This window comes from Sitophilus oryzae, unplaced genomic scaffold (genome assembly GCF_002938485.1).
Source record: "Sitophilus oryzae breed Bouriz unplaced genomic scaffold, Soryzae_2.0 scaffold_1620_pilon_pilon, whole genome shotgun sequence".
NCBI classification, from domain to species: domain Eukaryota; kingdom Metazoa; phylum Arthropoda; class Insecta; order Coleoptera; family Curculionidae; genus Sitophilus; species Sitophilus oryzae.
In genome coordinates, this window is record NW_022146304.1 from 4,015,348 (window position 1) to 4,038,013 (window position 22,666).

At 33.9% G+C, this 22,666-nt stretch overlaps 1 protein-coding gene across 1 annotated transcript in view; it reads right to left on the reverse strand.

Moving 5' to 3' along the window:
- LOC115880265 (protein expanded) overlaps positions 1-22,666 on the reverse strand; it is a 181,776-nt gene that overhangs the window by 70,778 nt on the left and 88,332 nt on the right. Inside the window, exon 2 of the mRNA XM_030897451.1 lies at positions 9,629-9,977. Within this exon, the coding sequence (XP_030753311.1) occupies positions 9,629-9,869 (241 nt within the window). The 5' untranslated portion in view covers positions 9,870-9,977. The remainder of the gene's footprint in view (positions 1-9,628; positions 9,978-22,666) is intronic.

Consider the following 22,666-nt stretch of genomic DNA (forward strand, 5'->3'; position numbering starts at 1 on the left):
ATAAATTATATATGACTGTAATCACAAAACTTCAATCTATTTCCGTATTGTAACGGAATTTTTAAATGATGTCTTTATTTTCGACAAATTTAGTCCAAACATAAGGAATATTTTGTTGATGTTTGACCATCAAAGTCTTAAAAATAAAGAAGTTGTCTATAAATGTGCTACAATAAGGAAATAGTATAATCTTAATTTCCTTCTTCATTTGTGTAAAAATACCTAGCCAGTTTTACATGAAACGTTAAATGCCGAATGCGTATTTTGCTACTTTTTCGGACTAGTGAAATGGACTCTTAATGTTACCACGATGTTACTGCCTTCATACCACTCCTGCACCTCCCAGTGGACGATATGCCAAGAACGTACAACTTTGACAAACATGTCAATGTAGTATTGTGCAATAAGAAGGATTGGAAGAGCGAAACGCTTGCCCAGCAGTTAAAAGACCATACCATAACTTGGTATACTGATGCTTCCAAAACCAATACGGGAACAGGGATCGGAGTATTTGGGCCGAGAGCTAATTACTCCGAACCAATGAGCACTTACCCTAGTATCCAACAGGCAGAAATCTACGCTATCGAGAGATGCGTACAACTTATCTTAGATAGGAACTATCGGAAACAAGAAATAGCCATCTTATCTGATAGCCAAGCAGCATTAAAGGCGATCAACTCAGTATCAATCAATTCGAAATTGGTCAAAGAATGCATAGAGAAGCTGAATAAATTAGGCAAAGAAAACAAAGTCCTCCTACACTGGGTGCCTGCTCACCAAGGGACAGAAGGCAATGAAAAAGCAAATAATCTAGCTAGGAAAGGAGCGAACACTCCACTAACTGGACCAGAACCGTTCTGCTTTCCAAGTGGTAACCAACTCAAGGCGGAACTCAAGAACTTGGAAGATTCCATCCGCAACCTGGAATGGAAATCTTGCAATGGTCTAGGACACTCGAAGAAGTTTCTGAGGGCTTATGATCAAGAAAAATCACAGATCTTCCTGGGTCTGAGTAAGAACAATCTTCGGATTGTCACGGGGTTTTAACAGGACACTGTCTCCTCAATGAACACCTCAGTAGATTGAAACTAAGAAGAAACGGCGAATGCAGATTCTGTGGGGAAGATGGTGAAACACCAGTACACCTCATCACTGAGTGCGCCGAGACGACAACCATTCGTGCCATGAATTTTGGTACGACTGATATTGGAGATGGAGAACTACCCTCTATAAAACCGTCCCAGATACTGGCTTTTGTCAAAGCCCTGGGACTGTATGATGAGTTATGATTCAAGAAAGGGGGACACAATGGATCTGTAAGGTCGAAGTGATTAACCCCCCTCCCACTCATTCTAAATTCTAAATTCTACTGCCTTCATTAGCTCATTCATGATGATTCTGGACCATGACAAAAAAGAGATCTTAAATATTAATACGTTTTTTAATATCCTCCCACCGAGCCTCCCACTTAGTGATCAGCGAGACTAGTCTTGATCTTCTTGCGGTCTTGATCTTCTATAAAAAGCAAAACCAAGCAAATCGAAAACTAGCGTTAGATCAAGATCGGCCAGTTCACAAGACTTACGCAAGACCAGGACCAAAACCCAGTATGCAAGTCTCTTGCATTTCTTATGGTAATTAATTATTTTACTAAATTATTTTATTAATTAAAAAAATAAAACAGGTTCATGATAACCATCAACAATAATCCATATCCCTGTTTTTTTTAAACAAACTGAATATTCCCGTATTATTTAAGGCGTTCGTGTTCCATACAAATAAAGATAAAAAAATCATAATTTTATCGTGTGCTTTCAGATTTTAACAATACTCCTTAATTTGGAGATTTTTTAGAGAAGGAGGGATAAATACTAAATGTTTTGCTTACTTATGGGTACATAAGCTATATAAGCAACCATGTGATACTAGACAGCAACCATTCTGTTTTAAAAAATACAATTAAAAGACTTTAAAGTTCTCTAAATAGAACAACATACAACATAACCATTCTATAACAGTTTTTTATTTGTTCTATAACAGAATAACAGAAGGTTTAAGTGTTTCCTACTGATCTTAAAACAAAATAGCTTAAAGAACTAAAAAGTTCTACTAAACGATTTCAAAATATTTAAAAAAAAAACATCTATACAGGATGAGTCTTAAGTAAGTTCAAATATTTTAAGGGCCATAGATCTCGATAAAAGAAACATATTTTCTCTTTAGCTTTTTTCAAATAAGTCCAAAATAACTGAGTTATTCAAGTTTAAAAATAAAAAAAATACTATTTTTAAAAAGTTTTGAGAGCTAACGGATTTTTCTGTATTTGCATCCATTACAGTGCCGTAACCATGGTAACATCAAAGATTAAGAAATTATACCGTGGAAAAATTTGCTGTGAACAGGCTAAAAAGTTTTCTAAAATATACAAGAAGATTTAAAAGAAAATGCACGATTTTCAATATCTTTTTTTGCGAAAAAAAACTCATATACTGTGTTCCTGGGGCGCATATGACGCATATACACCATCTCGAAAATATACACAACCCCTAAAAATATTTGTACTTATTTAAGACTCACTTTGTATAAATAAAACAAAGTCAGTTTAGTTATACCATGTATATCACAAGAAAAACTATTTGATTAGACAGATTTTAATGATCTCCGATTCCTTGGATTTATCTCCGCCCAGAAGAGCCATCTAGTTGCTCAAATTTTGCGTTAAATCGTTTTTACGATTTTTCTAAAACATCAAAAATTGTTAGTTGTATTACTACGCCACTGGATAAATAAATTCAAGCAAGACGCCCAGGTAGAATGAATGAATACGTTTGGATATTATATTTGCATTTTGAGATTAACACGGTGTGTTTAATAGCGTAATTAATAGAGTTGAATTAGTCCGCCAGCACATTTACTATTAATCTAAACGAGAATTAAACTATAAAATACGGTGATACTAAAACTTGGTAAAATGATATAAAACCATATTGTAATGTTTATACATATAATATAAAAATATAATATAATGTAAAAAAAAATAATGAATAATATATAATATAATGTATATAATGGAAAGAGAAAAAAAGAAGAAAACATTCGACCAATGTGTACTACCAGTCATGACCTATGCATGGTCCTGGACACTTAAAACGGGCATTATCGCCCAAAGCTCAATGGAACGAAATATGCTGGAAATAACCAAAAATGACTGTAAAAAAATAGAGTGGATACGTCAAAATACCCAGATAATAGATGTTATCCACAGAATTAAATCCCTCAAGTGGCAATGGTCAGAAGATCTAGCAAGAAAAACAGACAACACATGGACTACAAAAATTACAGCATGGTACCCACAAGAAATTAAGAAGACCAAACTTGAGATGGGACCATGATATTAGACAATTAGCAGGTATAACTTGGGCCAGCATAGCCAACAATAGACAACAATGGGCCCAACTACATAGAGGGTATCTAAATATATGAGGGATACTACCCTATAATTGGAAATGGTTGTATAAGCTGAAAATGATAATAAAGTCAAAAATTGTAAATTTTCAAGAAGGCAAAAAAAGCCAAAAAACTGACTTTTTTACTTGTTTTAGTATTACTATCAATTACTAATCGTAAAATTCTCTAACACAGTATTGCCAACTTTTTAAGTAATTGTTGTTTTCAATCATCATCCCTAGCAACCAGAAACTGTCTCAAAAGTTCTTAAAAATCTGTATTTTAATAGAGTCACTGGACTCTGAAGGAATGCATATATGATTTATTTAAAAAATATATAAAAAACAGTTCATAGATTGTTTAATACTATAATTAATCACCTATTTAAATATTCCATTCAAACAATTATTGCCTTAAAAAAGTTTAAATGGTTTTCCATCTCCGAAATTAAATAGCCTTAAATCAGTTGATTGATCGAAGATTTCTATTCTAACAAAACACAATGATTGACGTTTTAACATAAGAATAATAAATAGTTAAGCCGTTGCGGGGAATAAGGAATCTTAAATAGTATAAATTGATCCTACATATGTCTGTCCATCCTTGACCTCGACTTTGACTTTGACATTGGGAATGGATCGCTAGGAATGTAACATTATTTATTTCATGGATTATAATTTGATGGTTGGTTCATCTAGACAGGGTCGTACTAAATAATATACACATAACCAATCTTATATGGAATCAATCTTTGTTTTTAACTAATTTCTTGCAAGGATAAAAATTGGTATACAACTTTAAGATAAGGCTTTTTGTTGTAAATAAACATGATAATAAAGAATAAACGACTGCTGCGATTTATTTTCTTTTGAATTTTGTGTTCAGTAGTAAAATCACGATTGTCCGGTAATTTTCATTCAATCCAAAAACATTATAAAATGCCTTATGTTGGATTAACAGATGTATAGAGGGGAAGAATTATTGCTCTCATCGAACAAGGAATGCCTTCAGAGAGACGTAGCAGAGATAGTAGGCGTTACTGAGAGTGTTTCATCGAAAACATGCAAGGTACTTGGAATTAGGAACACACAAGGATAGGCCGAGACAAAGTCGTTAAAGGGTCACAACTGAACAACAAGATCGCCTTGTGTGCTAAATTGCTGGAATAAATCCCAATGTTTCTCATCCAGAGCTACAAAGACAACTTCTGGCAGCTACAAGTGTGAACGTTTTAGTTGAAACCATAAGAAAACGGCTTCGTGCAAGAGGGTTTTACAGTAGGAGAGAGTTACGGATCCCATCAGTTATCTCGGCAAAATAAAATTGACCGATTAAATTGCTGCCTTTAACATCAAAACTGGACAATTGGGAATTGGCAAAATGTTCTTTTTTCGGATGAGAGCACAATTGGCTTAAGATCAGATAACCATCGAATTCGGGTACTCAGAGCTCCAGGTAGACGAGCGAGACTTCAGGCTGCCAAATCTGTACCAAGATATAAAGGAGGAACTGTAATGTTCTAGGGAGGTATTATACTGGGAGCATAAACTCCATTGTTACCACTTAAACAAATTTTAACGGGTCGGAGATATGTTGATTTGGTACTAGAACCAATCGTTAGTCTTTGGAGAGCTGCAATTGGGGATAATTTTAACTTTATGCACGATAGTGCACCTCCCCATACTAGCAGAGTGACTAGAGAATGTATTGAAGCGGAAGGTGTTATAGTTTTGGACTGGCCTGCCTATTTACCAGATCTAAACCCTATCAAACACTTGTGGGACTAGCTCAAAAGAAGGGTTAGAGCTCGTCGAAACAATCCAGGAAATCTCGCACAGCTTATTGATGCAGCATTAGCAGAATGGGAAAACATACCCCAAGACAACGTGGATAATTTAATAAGAAGCATGCCAGCGCGGATGTTGCATAAGGGCTAGAGGTGACAACAAGGAATATTAAAATTATCATTTTTCTTTTTGTTTATGCTTTTTGGCCATTAAAAATTTAAATCTTAATTTCGTTTCATAAACCAAAAAAATACCATTTTGTTTATTTTGGAAACTGGTTATTTTTTTTTATGGCTATATGGATTATTTTTCACTAAAAGTCATTGGAAAGGACTGAATTTTATTCATAAACACAACATTTTCATACATCTCAAAAATTATGAAAAATAATAGATAAGTTTGGTTGTATGTATATCTGGAGAGATGATCGAGACCAGCAACTGTCATTCCGTTTTCAAGACAAGACCATTTCCACGCATTTTCTTCCATCATAACACTTATGAAAAGTAACATATATATTAAACAATAAAAACACCATCCAAGGCCTTTTATTTTAAGAAACAATAAATTGGCATAATAAATTCTACCAACAATCATTAACATAACAAGTAAATAAATTTATCATAAATTACTTAGCAACGTATTTTATATTTATTGCTATATATTTTAAATAAATAATTAAAATACAGTACCTGCAGTAACCAATAAATTATTGGATCTAACTTATTTATAATATATCACATTTTTACACGATTTAATTAAAATTAGAACGGCACCGATAAATTTACATTTACGGAATTTAAGTCAGCTATAAAACTCACATAGCGCTCAACCTAAGTTTTTTGATGCTCCTTACATTACCTAAATACGAAAATATTTTAAAGTTTCTTAATAATAAATATTATATTATATGGTTTATTTTGCACTGATAAGTTTTCAATCTACACCTTTGAAGCCTTTAATTTGTTAATTTGAATCGTAAACCTACATAGTCTAAAGGTTAAAAAACTAGAAACAATCAAGGACAAGCTAGTGTTTATCATTTTGACCGTCTAGAGTTATGGTGTGGAATATTAAATTATTTGTAACAATATCCCACGATGGTTAATAATCGGTCAAGGAAAACACACATATATATATATATATATATATATATATATATATATATATATATATATATATATATATATATATATATATATATATATATATATATAACGGATTTGGTTTAAGTATTTAATACTCATTTCCAACTACAGCCTATTGCTGCCTTCCCGTTACCCTACGCCACACATCTCGATTTAGAGCGTCATCAGCTTCTAGGTTACGAGCTTCCATTGCTTCCGTAACCGTTCCGTTCCAGGATTTTCTAGGTCTACCTCTCTTTCTTCTGCCCTGGGAGCCCATTGAAAAACTCTTTTTGCCACCTGTTCTCCGGCATACGCAGAACATGTCCAAACCATTTTAAGCTGGATTTTTCGATTCGATCCAGTACTGTCTCCTCCGATGCATTCATGATACGCCTGACCTCGATGTTTGTCTTTTTTCCATCCTAGATATACCTGCACTTCTTCTAAGGTAGTCCATTTCAACAACTTGGATTTTGCGCTTCGCGTCTGCACTCAGAGTCCACAGCTCTGAACCATAGCAAAGAACTGACTCCACCAATGTTCTTCCAAGTCTCTTTTAGTTTTTGCAGATAAGTTTCGGTCCCACCAGAGGCTGTTAAGACATCCAATAACTTGTTTGCTCTTCTGAATTCGGGTTTGTATTTCTTCTTTGCCCAAACCCTCGTTGTTGATAGTAGCACCCAGGTATTTAAATTTGTCTACTTGTTGAATCTGGACGTTATCATTAATGAAGACTTCAAAACAAGTGTTGGAATTGACAGCTAAGTATTCGGTCTTCTTTAGACTAACCTGAAGTCCCCATTTGTTGTATACTTGATAAAGCCTCTTAGTCATGAACTCTAGATCGTATGAGTCCTGCGCAATCACGACCTGATCGTCTGCAAAGCTCAGGGTAAATAGTGTGTTGTCCCCAATGGGTATTCCCATACCTTGATATTTCGTCTTCCATTCCCTAAGGGCTAATTCGACGTAAGCGTTGAAGATCAGAGGAGATAAGCTGCATCCTTGTCGCAACCCTTTTGTGGTGTTAATTGGATTAGATAGCCTGTGTCCTATCTTAACGTACGATTCATTTTCTTTATATAGCTATTTTATTATCTTAAGCAAAGGTCTATCTACTTCTAAGATATTCAATACTTCCCATATCTTGCTGCGGGGAATAGAGTCGTACGCTTTCTCCAAATCAATAAATGCTAGATGGACTTCTTGATCTACTGCTATCTTTTTTTCCATCACCTGCTGCAGGACAAAAAGGTTATCTGTGAAAGATTTCCCCGGTGTGAATCCGCTTTGGTCTTCCGAGATTTGTCACCAATACTGTCCCTGAGCCTACCCTGTAGCACCTTTCCAAAAAGTCTGCTGACCGAACTGTTAATGCTCTATAACAAGTGGGGTCGTTACGATTTCCCTTTTTAAAGATGGACATATGTGAGCCACTCGCCGTTCTCGGGGTAGTTTACTTTGCAGGCAGCACTGGTTAAATAGCTCTGCCAGACGCCAGCGCAGTCTTTGGGTTCCACACTTTAACAATTCGGCTACAATATTACCAGGACCTGGTGACCCATTTTCATTCTTTTGAGACTTTGATGTACTTCTCTTTCGCTTATCATTAAAGTGCCTGCAAGGTTGTTCTCGTCTTCTACTGCTTGGAATTCTGGTCGGTTTTCTGTGAGTAATTCTGCATAGTAGTTGCGCCATTTTTCTATATCCATTCTATTCAAGAGCTTGTCCGTTTGATTGGTTTTCATTTGTCGGATTGTTCTCCATACCTCAGTACTCCGTGCGCCCCCTATTAGGCTTTCCACTTGCTGGCACCTTCTTTCCCAAATATCTGTTTTTCCTACCTTAATGGCGGCTCGTACCTCTCTATTTTTTTGCTTGTAATGACTCCAGTTAGTATCTGTTCGGTCTGAGAGCCATCTTTGATAGAATTTTTGTTTGTCATTGATTAAGGCCTTTATGCTGTCAGTTATCCAAGCTGGTTCATCTTTTTTTTTCTGCATGTTCTGTTCACCTAAAACTTCGAAAGCTACTTTTTTAATTAGGGTTTTTAGGTTGGTATACTCCAGTTCTACATCGTTACAGGCTTTCACTTCCTCTAGGGCTACATCTAATCTTCTCTGGTACAACCATTTAATACTGGTATCGTGTAGTAAATGAAGCTTGTACTTAATACGATCAGATTCTTCAAATTCTTCAAGGAAAACACATCAAATAAAAAAATAACACTGTTTTTTTTTAAACCTCTTGTATTAGTTGCAGTATACAATGGATACATTTTAGTATACTGTGTTTTACAACTCCGGGAAGATTTCAACATACGATTCGCAGATGACTTCCATATCAATCAATTTTATTTCACTAAAAAAATTCTATTTTTTTAAGTTAACTATAGATGGGTTTATATACATATCCGTCATGCGTCGTTCATTGTTGTTTTTAGCCAGCCTTATTGATTTATTTCAAAAACGACAGACCTATTTCAATATGATTGGAGTGACGGAACGATGAACGACGCACGGACGCAGGTGCGTATGTAATCGACTTTAGATTTTAGAAACTTGTCGTCAAATTAAAGTTGTTATTGTATCAAATTATCTGAAATAACCAGCATTCGAGCGTTTTGGAAATTCATAAATGTTTGCGATATTATTTTTACATTTATTTGATTTGTGTCTTCGTTATGTTTTTTAAAATTAAGTAAAGCAAAATGGAGTAAAAAGCCGGTGTGGACCCAGAGAGTTGTATTAGCCACCAATAAAGTTTGTTACCATCTCATATGATATGGTACTATAAAAAAGTTTAGAGTTAACTAACCTAGTTTTAAATTCAGTGTTTTTAAATAATTGAAATTATTATTAATTGATTATTTTGTTTTATTTATGTTGTGTTTTATTTATTCTTGTGCAATATCAAAACTATTTTATTTAAGTTATATTGATAAATATAATAATAAATGCCAGGAAGTTTCTTGAAGTTTGCAAGAAAGAAATATATATTTTTATAGATTTTTTGTATGTGGTGTTTTTTTGAATAAAATATCATGATTAGATTTTATGAATTTTATACATTTTTTCTTTGAATTAATAATTTGTTACTAAAATTAAATTAAATATTTTAATTTCCCGTTTTGCATTCCAATGGTACCAACTTATTTCCTTGTAAAATAAAACAACTACTTTGAAATTAAAATGACGCATCTATCACTGTCAAGAATTTTCTCGTTGGACAAACTATATAGTACATATTCTAGTGGGTACTTACCGCAAATCAACGCCAATCCGAACAGATCGGTGTCCAACATGCCCTGCTGCGCGAAGTGCCTACATGTCTGCAGGTAGAGTTCGCGCACCCTCGACTTGGCCGTGGCCACGAAGTACAACGTCTGCTGGTGGAGCAGGTGGAGGGCGAGGAAGCGGGCCGAGGGCGGCAAGGGGGCGCCGGCGGAGGGAGGGCTGCTGCACGCGGCCAGGGGGGCGCTCACGGTGCACAGGCCGCCGCGCATCGCCCGCGCATCCTAAGGTCGGTAGCGGGGGGCGCCGGCGAGCCAGTGCGCGGCGCCTGCCGTGGCCGCCACTGCTGCGCGGCTGGGTGGCCGCACGCAGAGGCTCACCTGGAACAAAGGAAAAAGTGCAAACGTTAGTTACTGGTAAATTTGAATAAATAACGATTATTATTTTTAGAATCAAATAATTTATATAGGAACATGTGAAAATATCAGCATACACAATATCTCACCCAAATAATACAAACCGTTACCAAAGATATACAAGCTAGAGGTAAATATAAAAATGCGAGATTGCCACTTATATATTAAAAAAGTTTATAAAGTAATATAGAGAAAACGTTTGTTAATATATCCAGCACAGCTCCCTATGAATTAATGTTTCCCTAATGAAATTCTTCAAAATCTAATATATTTACTATCGTTACCGTTAATGATTTAACAATCTATCTAAAGAAACTGTAATGTCCCAATTCTTTAAGATCAATTAACCTCCCGCTGATGCTTTAATAATTCACATTTCTTCTTTTTTGCTCTATAGCATCTATAGTATGGTCATTTAGTTCTAAACAATGGTTTAACTGGAAAGTTTTCCAAAATGGCTAATTTTATAGATTTTGATGTGCTTTCCGAATTTCAACTTTGCCACCTCTTAACTTTTCTGCTCGCGCCATCATATTGGAAAAATATCAGAAAGAGCACGTCAAAATCTATAAAATAATCCCAAATGACAAGAAACAAGACAAGAAAGCTCACAGATATTTTCTTTTCTTCTTTCTCAGCCTGGTTCCATCCAGTATTAAATATAGACCTCTTCTAGGTTTTTCCATGATTCGCGATCTCTAGCCAATCTTATCCATTGTCTTTCTGCCACTGTTCTGACGACCCATCTTTTTTTTGATCGGGCCACCCTTTTTGTTGTTCCCCTAGGTCTCCATAGAATGACTTTTTGGGGTCATCGGTCTGGATCCTGTTTTACCACATGTCCCATCCATTGCCACTTCACACTTGCCGCTCCTTAACTACATCTATTAGTTTTGTTTTTTGACGTATGTGGGTGTTCCGTATTTTCCCTCATGGTGACTCCTAACATGATTCTTTCCATGGCCTTTTTGCAACTCGTAGTTGTTCTGCTGTTTTTCGGGTAAATGCCATAGTCTCAAAGCCATACGTAAGCACAGATCGATTGCAGCTGTCGTAAGTCTTTTTCTTTAGGTTGATGGGCACCGTTTTATCCTTGAAAATATCGCTCATATTTTCAAATGTTACCCATACCAAATGAATCCTGCGTTTGATCTGCGTATTTTGGTTCTCTTTACCAATTACCCAGATTGATTTTTTGACATAAATATATATAATAGTCTACGTTTTCAATAACGTTGTCTACGGTAATGTTATGGCTATTGTTGCTCATTATCTTGGTCTTCTTCAAGTTCATTTTAAGGCCAATTTTCTGGGATTGGTCATTTAGCTCCTTCGGCATGGTGTTCAGTTCTTGAATGTCGGTGCTCAGCAAGACAATATGGTCTGCGAACTAAACTAAGGTCTACCCCATCGATGTTTAGACCTATATTTTCCCATTCTAATTTCTTAAAGACATTTTCCAGTGACAACGTAAATAACTTGGAAGAGATGATATCTCCTTGTCTCACGCCCTTGCCGAGTGGTATTTTTTCCTGTTTTGAGGTCATCATCTAATTTAACTTGAAAGGTTCCACTTTTATAGATATTTTTAATCATAGAATAGAATATCTATTCCATTCCATTATTAAAAATTCCATTCCTTCCTTTAGCCAGCGAAAATTTTGTTCGATCGTCACATGGTCAACGTTTATTATTTATATTTATTATTTACATAACAAAAACATAATGAGAAACAGAAACAAGGTGTAACTGTAGCATTTTTAGCCGATCTCTATGTCTGTTCGCTATTAGCATACATATACGGACGATTTTGGAATTTCTCACTTCAGATGACGCGTCGTGTGTCCAAATCGATCGCCCGCGTCATCGACCACGTGTATTTGCCGTATTGGTTTACACATTGTTGTTTGTAATTACGGTAACCGGATAGCTTGAAAAGTGGAACAGATTCTTCTCAATGTTAACCATAGAATATCAAAAAAATAAAATAAAAGCATAATATATCAAGTAATAGTAAAAACATTTTTCATAATATTTACATTTTCATTTTTTACACCACTCTAAAATTTCATTCAGAACTTCGCAATTCATGGAATAAATTAGTGGTTTCAATTACACTTTATACTTTTTAGTTTACGATCATTCACAATGTCTAAAAAACACAATTAAAATTAATAGCAGATCCTAGCAACAGCTTTCAGTAGTCAGTTGTCTCCATAGAGAAAACCCATACAGCACTTATTAGATACAGACACAGGGTGACACAATTCCCCCGATGTAAATATGCTACGTCTACACATTGTAGTTCAACACGTATGCACAAAGGTTAAACGTCCGCCTCACAATGTAGCCACAGTATAGCATTTACGTATACACAAAGTAAGGGATACACAGTGTGCCGTAGGATACACAGTGCTTGTGTATTACGTTTAAACTCTGTTTACACATTGCAGTTGTGACTACCGCGTGTATACGTATGTATTTTGCTTCGTATATACATCTTGTGCTAGATAAAACTACTTCTTATGAACGAATTTAGGAAATAATATAAGTTTTGATGCCTAACTTTTCGTTCTTTTTAAGAATTATTTATTCAATGATCCCAATTATATCTTTTTAGAACGAAAATTAGGAAGACAAAACTTTGTATTTTCCAAAAGAAAACACTGTAAAAGAACAGAATTTGTATCAAAATGTATTAAAAATATTGATATTAAAAGTACCTAGTATAACACATACTAAAATGGTAAACACTGGTATATCGCCACGATTTGGTGGACCTCGTTTAGTCATTTTTTGTCCTCTTTTCCTTCCAAGCAGTTGGTTTGTTAGCATACTCATTCATCGAGCACTCTGTTGGACTTTGTTGTATTTTATTTCCAGATTAACAATCTCACCCTTAAATTTTATATGAAACTGATTATTGAATATTAAACATATCTGTATATTGATCCATCAATAACTTACCGAATATCAATGTAAGAAGTTCTTTGAAGTGTTTAAATCTTTCTTTTTCTCGTTCATTTAGATTTTTATTATTTCCAAATTAAAAAAAATATATTGCATAGCTAACCTCTTTATCATTATACGAAAATATTTGGAGTTTTCTTTCATTGGAGTCAAAATTTGGTAAATTGGGTATCGAGTACCGGAAGAGTCGCTACTATAATATTAATAATACACTTAGGAAGGTGTAACAAGGTAATTAAAAACTTGTGCTTACCTTTAAATCTCTTTTAAACTACACACAAACAGAACATTTATATAGAGCTTCCGAATGATAAAACAATAATAGCTGCTAACACATACCACTGCTAGAAAGGAGAAAGGAGAGAGGACACATAAGATACACTTGGTCGGTGTATCTACGCTGAGGCTATCCGCGCGTGCGCACACCTTCATTTCATGCTAGAATGTAGACACAACAGTACACTATTACAAAATATCTGTATAGATATTTATATTATGTGTATACGTCACATTTTTACAAGGTGTGTACTATAAGCACAACTATGATACGACGTATCACACATACATATGACTTATACATTGTATATCTCATATACCGACGTCAGATTTCATCATTTTAATAATTATTTGTTACGTTACAAAAAACTCTTTAGAATCCTGTGTGCACACGGTATACAACTAGTAAACACTGTATCACACAATTCTATCAATATAAACCTGCGTGTATCTCATATGTATATGTTAGAACTAGATGAACACTTAGGTTCACTTTAACATATTTTGTTTTTCATGTGTCTCCCTTGTAGAAACGTAATTTCATTTGGACGTGCTGTATGGGAACCTAATATTTAGCTTATAAAACAATAAACTTTTGATGTCTAACCAAATTTTGTCTTGACGGATGGTAATCAGAGGCCAACATGACATTCGTCGCAAATTTTGATGTATGATTAGTGGAAAAGTTAAAACTTTGTTAACTTTTTCCATTAATTGAAAATTCCGACCACTAATTTTAACGTTCTGAATACTTACATTCAAATTACAGAAACAAACGTCTACGCTAATTGAAACCACTAATTTATTACATTAATTGTGGTTCTGAATGAAGCTTATGTCAATTTATAATTGATATTGATACTGTTAGTTTTAGTCATCACCTGAAAGCAGTTATAGTTAAAAAGTATAATTTTTTATCTAATTAATTTTATCACTTACTATATATTTTATATATTTTTATCACTAATTTTTTATTTGGTGTAAAGTATAGTACAATTTTTTTAAAAGTTCCTCAATATGGCCGACCTAGTTACGAAAATTGGTAAATTTTTTTTAATGAAAAATAAGTTGGCGTTAGCGAATTCAGCTTTGAATAAGAAGACTAAGGAAGGAGCATAATGCTATCCATGTATTCATGCATGGTGGGCAGAAAAAGCACCATAAACGCTCTCTAGGGTGGGGATCCTTGACAGTTCTGTTTGACGATTCATTTGACACACATTTGAATTTGATTTGAAATTTTGTGGATTTGTCAGTCTTTACGGAGCTTATTTTATGTTATTTATTATTTATTCTACTACTGATAGTTGTATAAAGGTAGTAAATCTAGATGGAAATTGTGGCAGCACTTAAATTAACAGTGACACTATCGCGATTTATCGAAAAAGACTCTAAAATAGTTGGTTGTGTAGCGTGCGGTAGATCTCGGCAAAAATTGAGTGAAATAATGGAACAACTTTTCGCTAGTAAGTGACTATATAATATACATACGTGTAGTAAACCGATCATTTATGAAATTCACTTAAATTACTAAATTATATATTTTTCTTGCATTTTAGCTTTTATTTATTACTTGTCAAAGATTAGATGTCAAAGAATTTAGATACGTTAATTTGACTTACCTGCTTCAGTAGCGTATCGGATGTTTGTGGTAATAAATACTTATTATAACTTATCTATTTTTATTAGAATTATATATTTTTATAACAATTTTAATAACTACCAACATTTATTCACAACGTGAAATAAAACAACAAATTATTGAGTCTACCCCACGTCTACCCTACATCATAGTTTTACATTTTTTTAAATAAAATTAGAACGACACTGATAAACCGGAATTTAAGTCGGCCATATTTGAGGCCCATCGCGGTGTACCTAAGATTTTTGATATGCTCCTTCCTTAATCTTCTTATTCAAAGGAATTCAGAAATTGCTTTACTCTTTGGTTAACAATGACATTTTTCAAGATTGTCAAGTTGACGTTAAAGTTAGATTATTAGGTGGTTGTCATAAATCATAAATAAAAACATAGATTATTGAAATTATTTAATAAGAATAAAGGTATTTTACCGCAAATCCGAAGAGATTTTACTTAAAGGTATTTTATAAACTTTCTCAGTGAAAATATTAACTCCCCTGTTTCTTATATTTTAGTTAAAGGTAAAGGGACGTAAGAACTATAGGAAGTGAATTTTTGTTTTCATGTTTTGACGATATCTGAGAGTTCCTAGTTCCTAGAATTATCAAGATTATTGAATAATTATAGTTGTTTAATAAGTGAAATTAATAGAAGACTTGGAAATAGGATGATTCGTTTCATATTATAGTTGATAAATTACCCCAATTCTCTTAATTTGTTTTTATTTCAGTACAGTTAATTAGTTAATCACAAATTGAATTGATGTGTGCAAAAACAGGTATATATTTTCAAACATCTTATTTAAATAGTTCTTTTATATACTGTTAAACTGTATCAACTACAAAGTCTTTAGGAAAAAGTTATAAGGTAATAAGTTTTGTAGATATAATTTATGAAAATTTATATATAAATATTAGAACACAATCCTCTGAGGAAAAAAGAAATACTGAAAAACTCATTAAATATACTTTATTAAAAATAACAACATACAAAAACAGTCATCAATGCAAACTGTAATAATCAGAACATTATTCACATTATACCTTTATTAAATTTGTGTTCACGCTCCTGTCAGGAAAGCCAGAAATTTTTGTTTAAATATTAACTTATTTTAAATTGCCAGAAACACATCAAAATATGTCACAACCACAACTATAGGTTTGGAATCAGTACTAAATTTTATACCTAGTAAGTGATGCGTCAACTAACAAGTATAGGATAAAAAAGAATTATTAACATAGAGTGTACTATACGATGTCCTTCTGCTTATTTATGAAATGACTTTCCTTTCAAATGTGAGGAATACCAGTAAAATAAAACATAATTTTGGTTTGGTTTGGTGTTTGCTATTCTAACTTAAGTGCTTTTAGTGAGTAACTGTATATTTTATTATTCTTTGTGTATCTTATAAAGTAAAAAAATATATATTTCAAGAAATATAAAAACAATGCAATAGATATCAAACAGATTCATAAAAACTACTTACAATTATTATACATATTATATATTTCAAGTGTTATTTGATCTTTGGTCCCATTACCAACATTACCTTATTTAGGTCTTCTCTACTAACTCAACTTTTAAACCTGTTTTAAACCTTCTTTATATTTTAAAATTAATTTACAACAATCTGTAATGCCCGCGCTGTTTCCTGAAATATAAGTTTTAATCTATTTATCATCTATTGATCATATACATATTACAAACCTAAAAATTACTGATACGAGGAAACTTCTCAAAATAATTAGAGACCTTTTTACAAACATCTGGACTAATTTATTTTCACGAATTTGTGGACGAGTCAATGCTTTCTAATACGTTTTTAAGCGTTTTGAATATCTTCCAGCCTATTCCTCAGTTCTTGGTCGGTGAAAAGATTATTTATAACTATATAATAGTACTGCAGGCTGCAGGTTAAATAAAAGAACAAAATCAAGTAGAATCTGTGAATAAAAACTCAAAAAATAATGAAAATATTTAGAAAAAGGAACCGTAAACGTCACTGTCAGCCAAGTGTCAGAGTTCAATTAAATTTACCACAGATTATCAATTTGAACGATTTGAACTACAGTCGATTCCAGTCTAGAGATTTTCGTTTTTTAAGCCTCCCATACTGAAGTTCGCCATATTGGGAAGTTTTAAATGAATACAAGTATATATATGGCGGTATTTGAAAAGATTTCCGCATACTTCTTGTTAATTTTATTTGTATGTAGGAGTAATGAAAAAAATATATCGTACAAAACGTTAACTAAGTGAGGAAAAACAAGTTGATATAAATATCATTCAGAAAAAGTGTAAATTTTGAACGACACGGTGTTAAAATTATTCAGAATTCCCCCCAAATATATACTAGATAACATGCTATACAGTTCCATTGTTTGGGAAATTCAGTGAGGAGCTCATTTTCGTTTAGATTCAAACCCAGTCAGATATTGTAGATTTTGTATGGGACGGGATTGTATCTATTTTGTCCCCGTTTCTTGAGTTATAACTCATCATACAGTCTTTGAGAAAAACCAGTATCCCAGACGATTTTATAGAGGTTAGTTCTCCATCTCGGATATCAGTCGTACCAAAGTTTATGAAACGAATTATTGTCGTCTCGGTGTACTCAGTGATAAGGTGTTCTGATGTTTCCCCGTTATCTCCACATGATTGATCTGGCTTCGCCGTGCATGTGAGTAAATATGGAGTAGTGATAAGTCACATAAACACCATCTTAACAAAACTAAGCTCATTGATGCTTTAGACCATTGATTCCCAAAGTTGTCCAAGTGGACCCCAGAGATCCACGGCACGACGCAAATTTCCATCGTTAGATCTAATCTTCACACTTTTTGACGAGCTTTGGGAATATATATAGTAAAAATGTAGCAGCAGGAAGTTTACGGAAACCAGTAAAATTTTGAAAGTGGTATACGAGAAGTTTGAGGCCTCTGATTTAGATGATAAAAGACTTTCGGAATCCATACACGCAGATTTTTATACAAAACAAATTTATTGTACTTATTTCTTTTAGTAGCATTCAGTTTCAATCCTGATATTCCCATAAATTTACAGAAATATATATGATATTCGATTAATTGCATATCGCTCCTGTTACAAACGCCCGTCTCTCATGAATGGCATCTCTATATTCGTTTTTGTCGCTCTGTGTCGCAGACGCGCAGCCACGGCCGAGACCACATTCCTCGTTAAAACGGAACCGTTACGGATTTGACGGGCGCAGAACCAGAAGGAAATTGGCCGCTGCAGAGAAAAAAAAGCAACGACAAACGGGGGAAAGAAGAAAAAACGGACAAATCGAACGACGCGACCGAACCGGACCGACCCTAGATGGACTGCGCGCTCTGAAAATGGAAAGTGTTCGCTGCAGGGAATAACCGCGACATCGTTGAATTAAAAATATCGTCTGCGCGAACAGCGTTGCCGACAGCGCAACGTATTTTTGACCAGAAAATTTAAGAAAATAGTGATAAAGGTACATTTGTCTTTCTCTAAGAAGAAACCTTCTTATATAGGCTTATGGTCACTGTAAATTTTCACACTATTATTACGAGGCTCACCTCGTCCATTATATATGAGAGATGCCAAAGTCTCCTGACAGTCGCCGATATCCTTGTAGAATGTGAATATTTGTCTTGATCTCAATAACTCTCTAATCAACAATTTTTCAACACGGGAAAGATCTAAATTATTTCCTTTTTTGAAGAAAACTAGATATGTATTACCCAAGATTTAATGGTCACAAAGAAGAATTTTGAGAAAACTATTGGCCTGTTTCATGGCAAACTTTTCAAATCTATTGTTGCTCTCTTTGGATCTCTAGGTTACATTCTCCAGTTCTACTCTTATCAAAAAGTCTAAGAACTTGGAGAGACTTCCACACAATACTTTGTCAGACTATCGCACTGACATAAAGAGTGTTCTATCGCTTCTTCTTCAGATTGACAAAATTTGCGCATGGCTCCGTCCATTAACCCCATCTGCTTTTGATACCTAGTAAGCTTGTAATATCCTGTCAATAGACGCACTATAGTTTTAAAAATCTTACTGTATTTACTTATCAGGTCTACTTTAAAATTTGCCCGTCAGTCCCGTAGCTTAATCCCCAGCTTTAAATGCCTCTTAAGCTTGTAATGTCCTGTTAGTTCACTCCCTACAGTTTTGAGAGTTTCTTTGCTGACGGTCATATTCAAAAGCCAATATTTAACAAGCTATTATCAGACTATTCATAACATATACCTTCCAAACTACAAGAGCTAAGAGCTTCCAAACTAGAAGAGACTTCTAAACTAGCAACAAAGGATTAAAAATAGATGGAGAATATCTTAACCATCTAAGATTTGCTGATGACGTAGTCCTAATTGCCAACCGTCCTGAAGAACTACAAACACAAATTAATAAACTAAATACCGGCCAGCCGGGTCTCAAAATGAATTTAGCAAAAACTAGAGTTATGTACAACGAACTACTAGGCAAAAAAGACAAACTAATATATAACACAAAACTAGGAATACATATATATATATATATATATATATATATATATATATATATATATATATATATATATATATTTGAAACAGCTGATACACAGCTCGGGATCTCTGTTACCAGAAATCATCAAAAGAATTAAGTTAGCATAAAGTACTTGTGGAAGAACCTCAATCATTCAAATCTAGAATGCCATTTTATCTAAAGAAGAAAACATTCGACCAGCGTGTACTACCAGTCATGACTTAAAACGGACATTCTAAGGAAACTGCAGGTCGCACAACCAAATATGCTGGGAATAATCAAGAAAGACAGTAAAAGAATAGAGTGTGATAATAGAACCACAGAATCAAATCCATCAAGTGGCAATGTGCAGGACACCTGGCAAGAAGGAGGGACAACGAATGGACCACAAATTAAATGAAAATGAGACATAGAAGAAGACCAAATCTGAGATATAGGACCATGATTTTAGAAAACTAGCAGGGATAACTTATCGCAATAGCAAGGCAAGAACCCACTTCGCAAAAAAACAACTACTACGGATACGAAAACTCAGGAAAGACACACTTATATACAAAGTAGACTTCATTAAGAAATGTACTGTCACACAAACCTTAGGATCTTCAAAACTAGAAAACGAGTAAGCTGGCAACACTGATCGCATGTACGTATGTCTGCATGTGTATGCAAGCGCGCGCCCGTGTATGCGTCGTGCATTTCATTGATCAATTTTACAATCATTGTCTTGAAAAGTGCACGATCGCAGACCGAAAAACTAGTTTTTGCAACGGGTTTAGAGTCGACTTGTTGGAATAACGAAATGTGGACGCGATGGCAGAATAGCTTAAGGCTACGGAGAGAAAAAAGACGTTTCTGAATTCCCCGTTTAGACGCTTCACATCACCGTGGACACGGTGATGAATAAAACAGGAGAAAAGCTCGATAAACCAATATTCGATTCTCTTATCTAGTTAGCTTCGTTTTATTCTAACGTAGAGGCTGAGGGACACAGCTTGTTAGAAGACAATGAGATCAAACAGTATAGATGAGAAAAAAAAGTTAAAATTGAATAGCACACGGGAAAAACGATAAGGGTCCAAAAAAGATAAATGTTCAGGAGAGCCCTTTTTGCTTCAAATTACGCATGGACTTTTACTGGTTTTCCCATTTTTAGGGTTCCGTGCCCAAAGGGTAAAAACGGAAACCCTATTACTAAGACTTCGCTGTCCGTCCGTCCCTCTGTCACAAAGGTCTATCTTATGAACCGTTATAGCTAGGCAGTTGAAATTTTTACAGATAATGTATCTATGTTGCCGCTATAAGAATAAATACTAAAAACGGAATTAAATAAATGTTTATAAATAAAAAAGTACTTTCACTAAACATTATCTTTTAAGTAAGAATTTTACATAGAATCTTTGTATGTAAAAATGCGTTAGGACTTTAGGCTTGCTATGACGTTGGAGCCGTAGTAAGGTAGGTTCGAATCCTAGTCCAGGCAACTTTTTTTAATCGTTTTTTTTTAATTTTTACATATTTTTACATATTTATTTTTACTTTTTACATATTTATTATTGATTAATACAATTTTTAGCAATGTGTTTCTTCATTTTTTTTAAATTCCTTATACGGGCATTTAAAATTTCAGCTAAATCGGAAAAAAGTTTATAATAATATAGTGTCTAATGTTGTATAGATAATGAATGGTACGGAACCCTTCGTGCGCGAGTCCGACTTGCACTTGACCAATTTTTAAATGGCTGTTTCTATGTGACCGTTATCTATATTCCCATTTATTTAGGGACCAAAAGGTGTAGCTTTTTTTCAAGCTATTGAATCAGGGTGCAATGATTTAAATCAACGATTTTATTTTATTTTAATGATGGATTAAAATCAAAATAATCAACTTGTTTAAAAACTTACGAAAAATCGAAAGATAACTGTAAGAATTTTAAAAACTTTCTATAAAGCTATAAAAAGTATTCCTATATTAAATATACCCTATATCTATTCATCAAATAAGCACAAAGTTACACTTGCTGTTGTAACGTTTAAATACTTTAATAGATCCAAAAATAGTTAGATATAAGTAAGATATAATATATAACGCATATCCCTAACATCTATTCATCTATTAAAATGTTGGACCGATTTTTGAAGTTATTTCGTGTGAATCCATTACACTTCTAAATGAAAGATTTATTTTGAAATTGTAAAGTGCCAGAAATCCGCTATTTGAATACATTTCATTCGCAAACTCTAGTGCAGAACTAGTTTCTTCTGATGTCAGGTTATATTTTTATTCCCGAGGACTAATCAATGTCAAAATAAACTAGAGTCAAGGCTGTTTTATATCTTTTTGAAACAACTGAATGTTGATAAAGCTAACTTCCGCCTTCCTTAATTTATTTTCTAGTTCATTCCAAATTTTCTAGCGTCATTTTGTTCTGCAATAAGTACTTTGAACATTAGATGGTACTAATTTTATTCTCGACTTAAGACAGTCATGACTATTTCCAAAAAAAAATCTCTTTGATCTAAGCGGCCGATTTTTTTGGCGAAATTAGAGGTAGGTATCGGCAAAGTTTACAGAATAAAATATATCGGTGACCAATGTGAAAAAACGAAGATTTAGCCATTTAGGATAGGACTTAAATAGAAAATTGATTAAAATTAAAAAAAAAACGATTTTTTTTTATATTTTTTAAATCATGATTTTTTTCCACCCTGCCTTACCCACCCTCATAGAAAAGACCAATCCCACCTTAATAAGAAAAAGATCTAAACACTCTCTGTCTTTTACACCAGAAAAAAATATTTATACCAAAGGATTAATATTATCTAAATGGTATAAAATAAAGCTCAACCCAAAAAAATAAAAAGCGTACATTCCAGGGCACAAAAATAATCCCAACACATTTCAGTAAATATTAAACTTGATTTAAAAATAAATAGAGTTAATATAAAGCAGACCGCGTTGACCACAATAAATTGTTGAATAACACAATTTTGAAGGATCAGTTCGGAAAATCGTAGTATACGCTAAATTTCGCGTAGTTAATTCAGCTCGACTTTACGACAAACAAAACATAAAAATAACGAGTAGCGGAATCCACAATCCATATACATTACACATTCACATTCTCTCTGAACGTTAAATACACGCCTATAGAACGAGCGGTAGTTTTTGAAAGTGTACTCGATAAGAAAACGGTAACACTACCTTTGGAATTACGTTTACGCTAAAATGCGATTAATAATA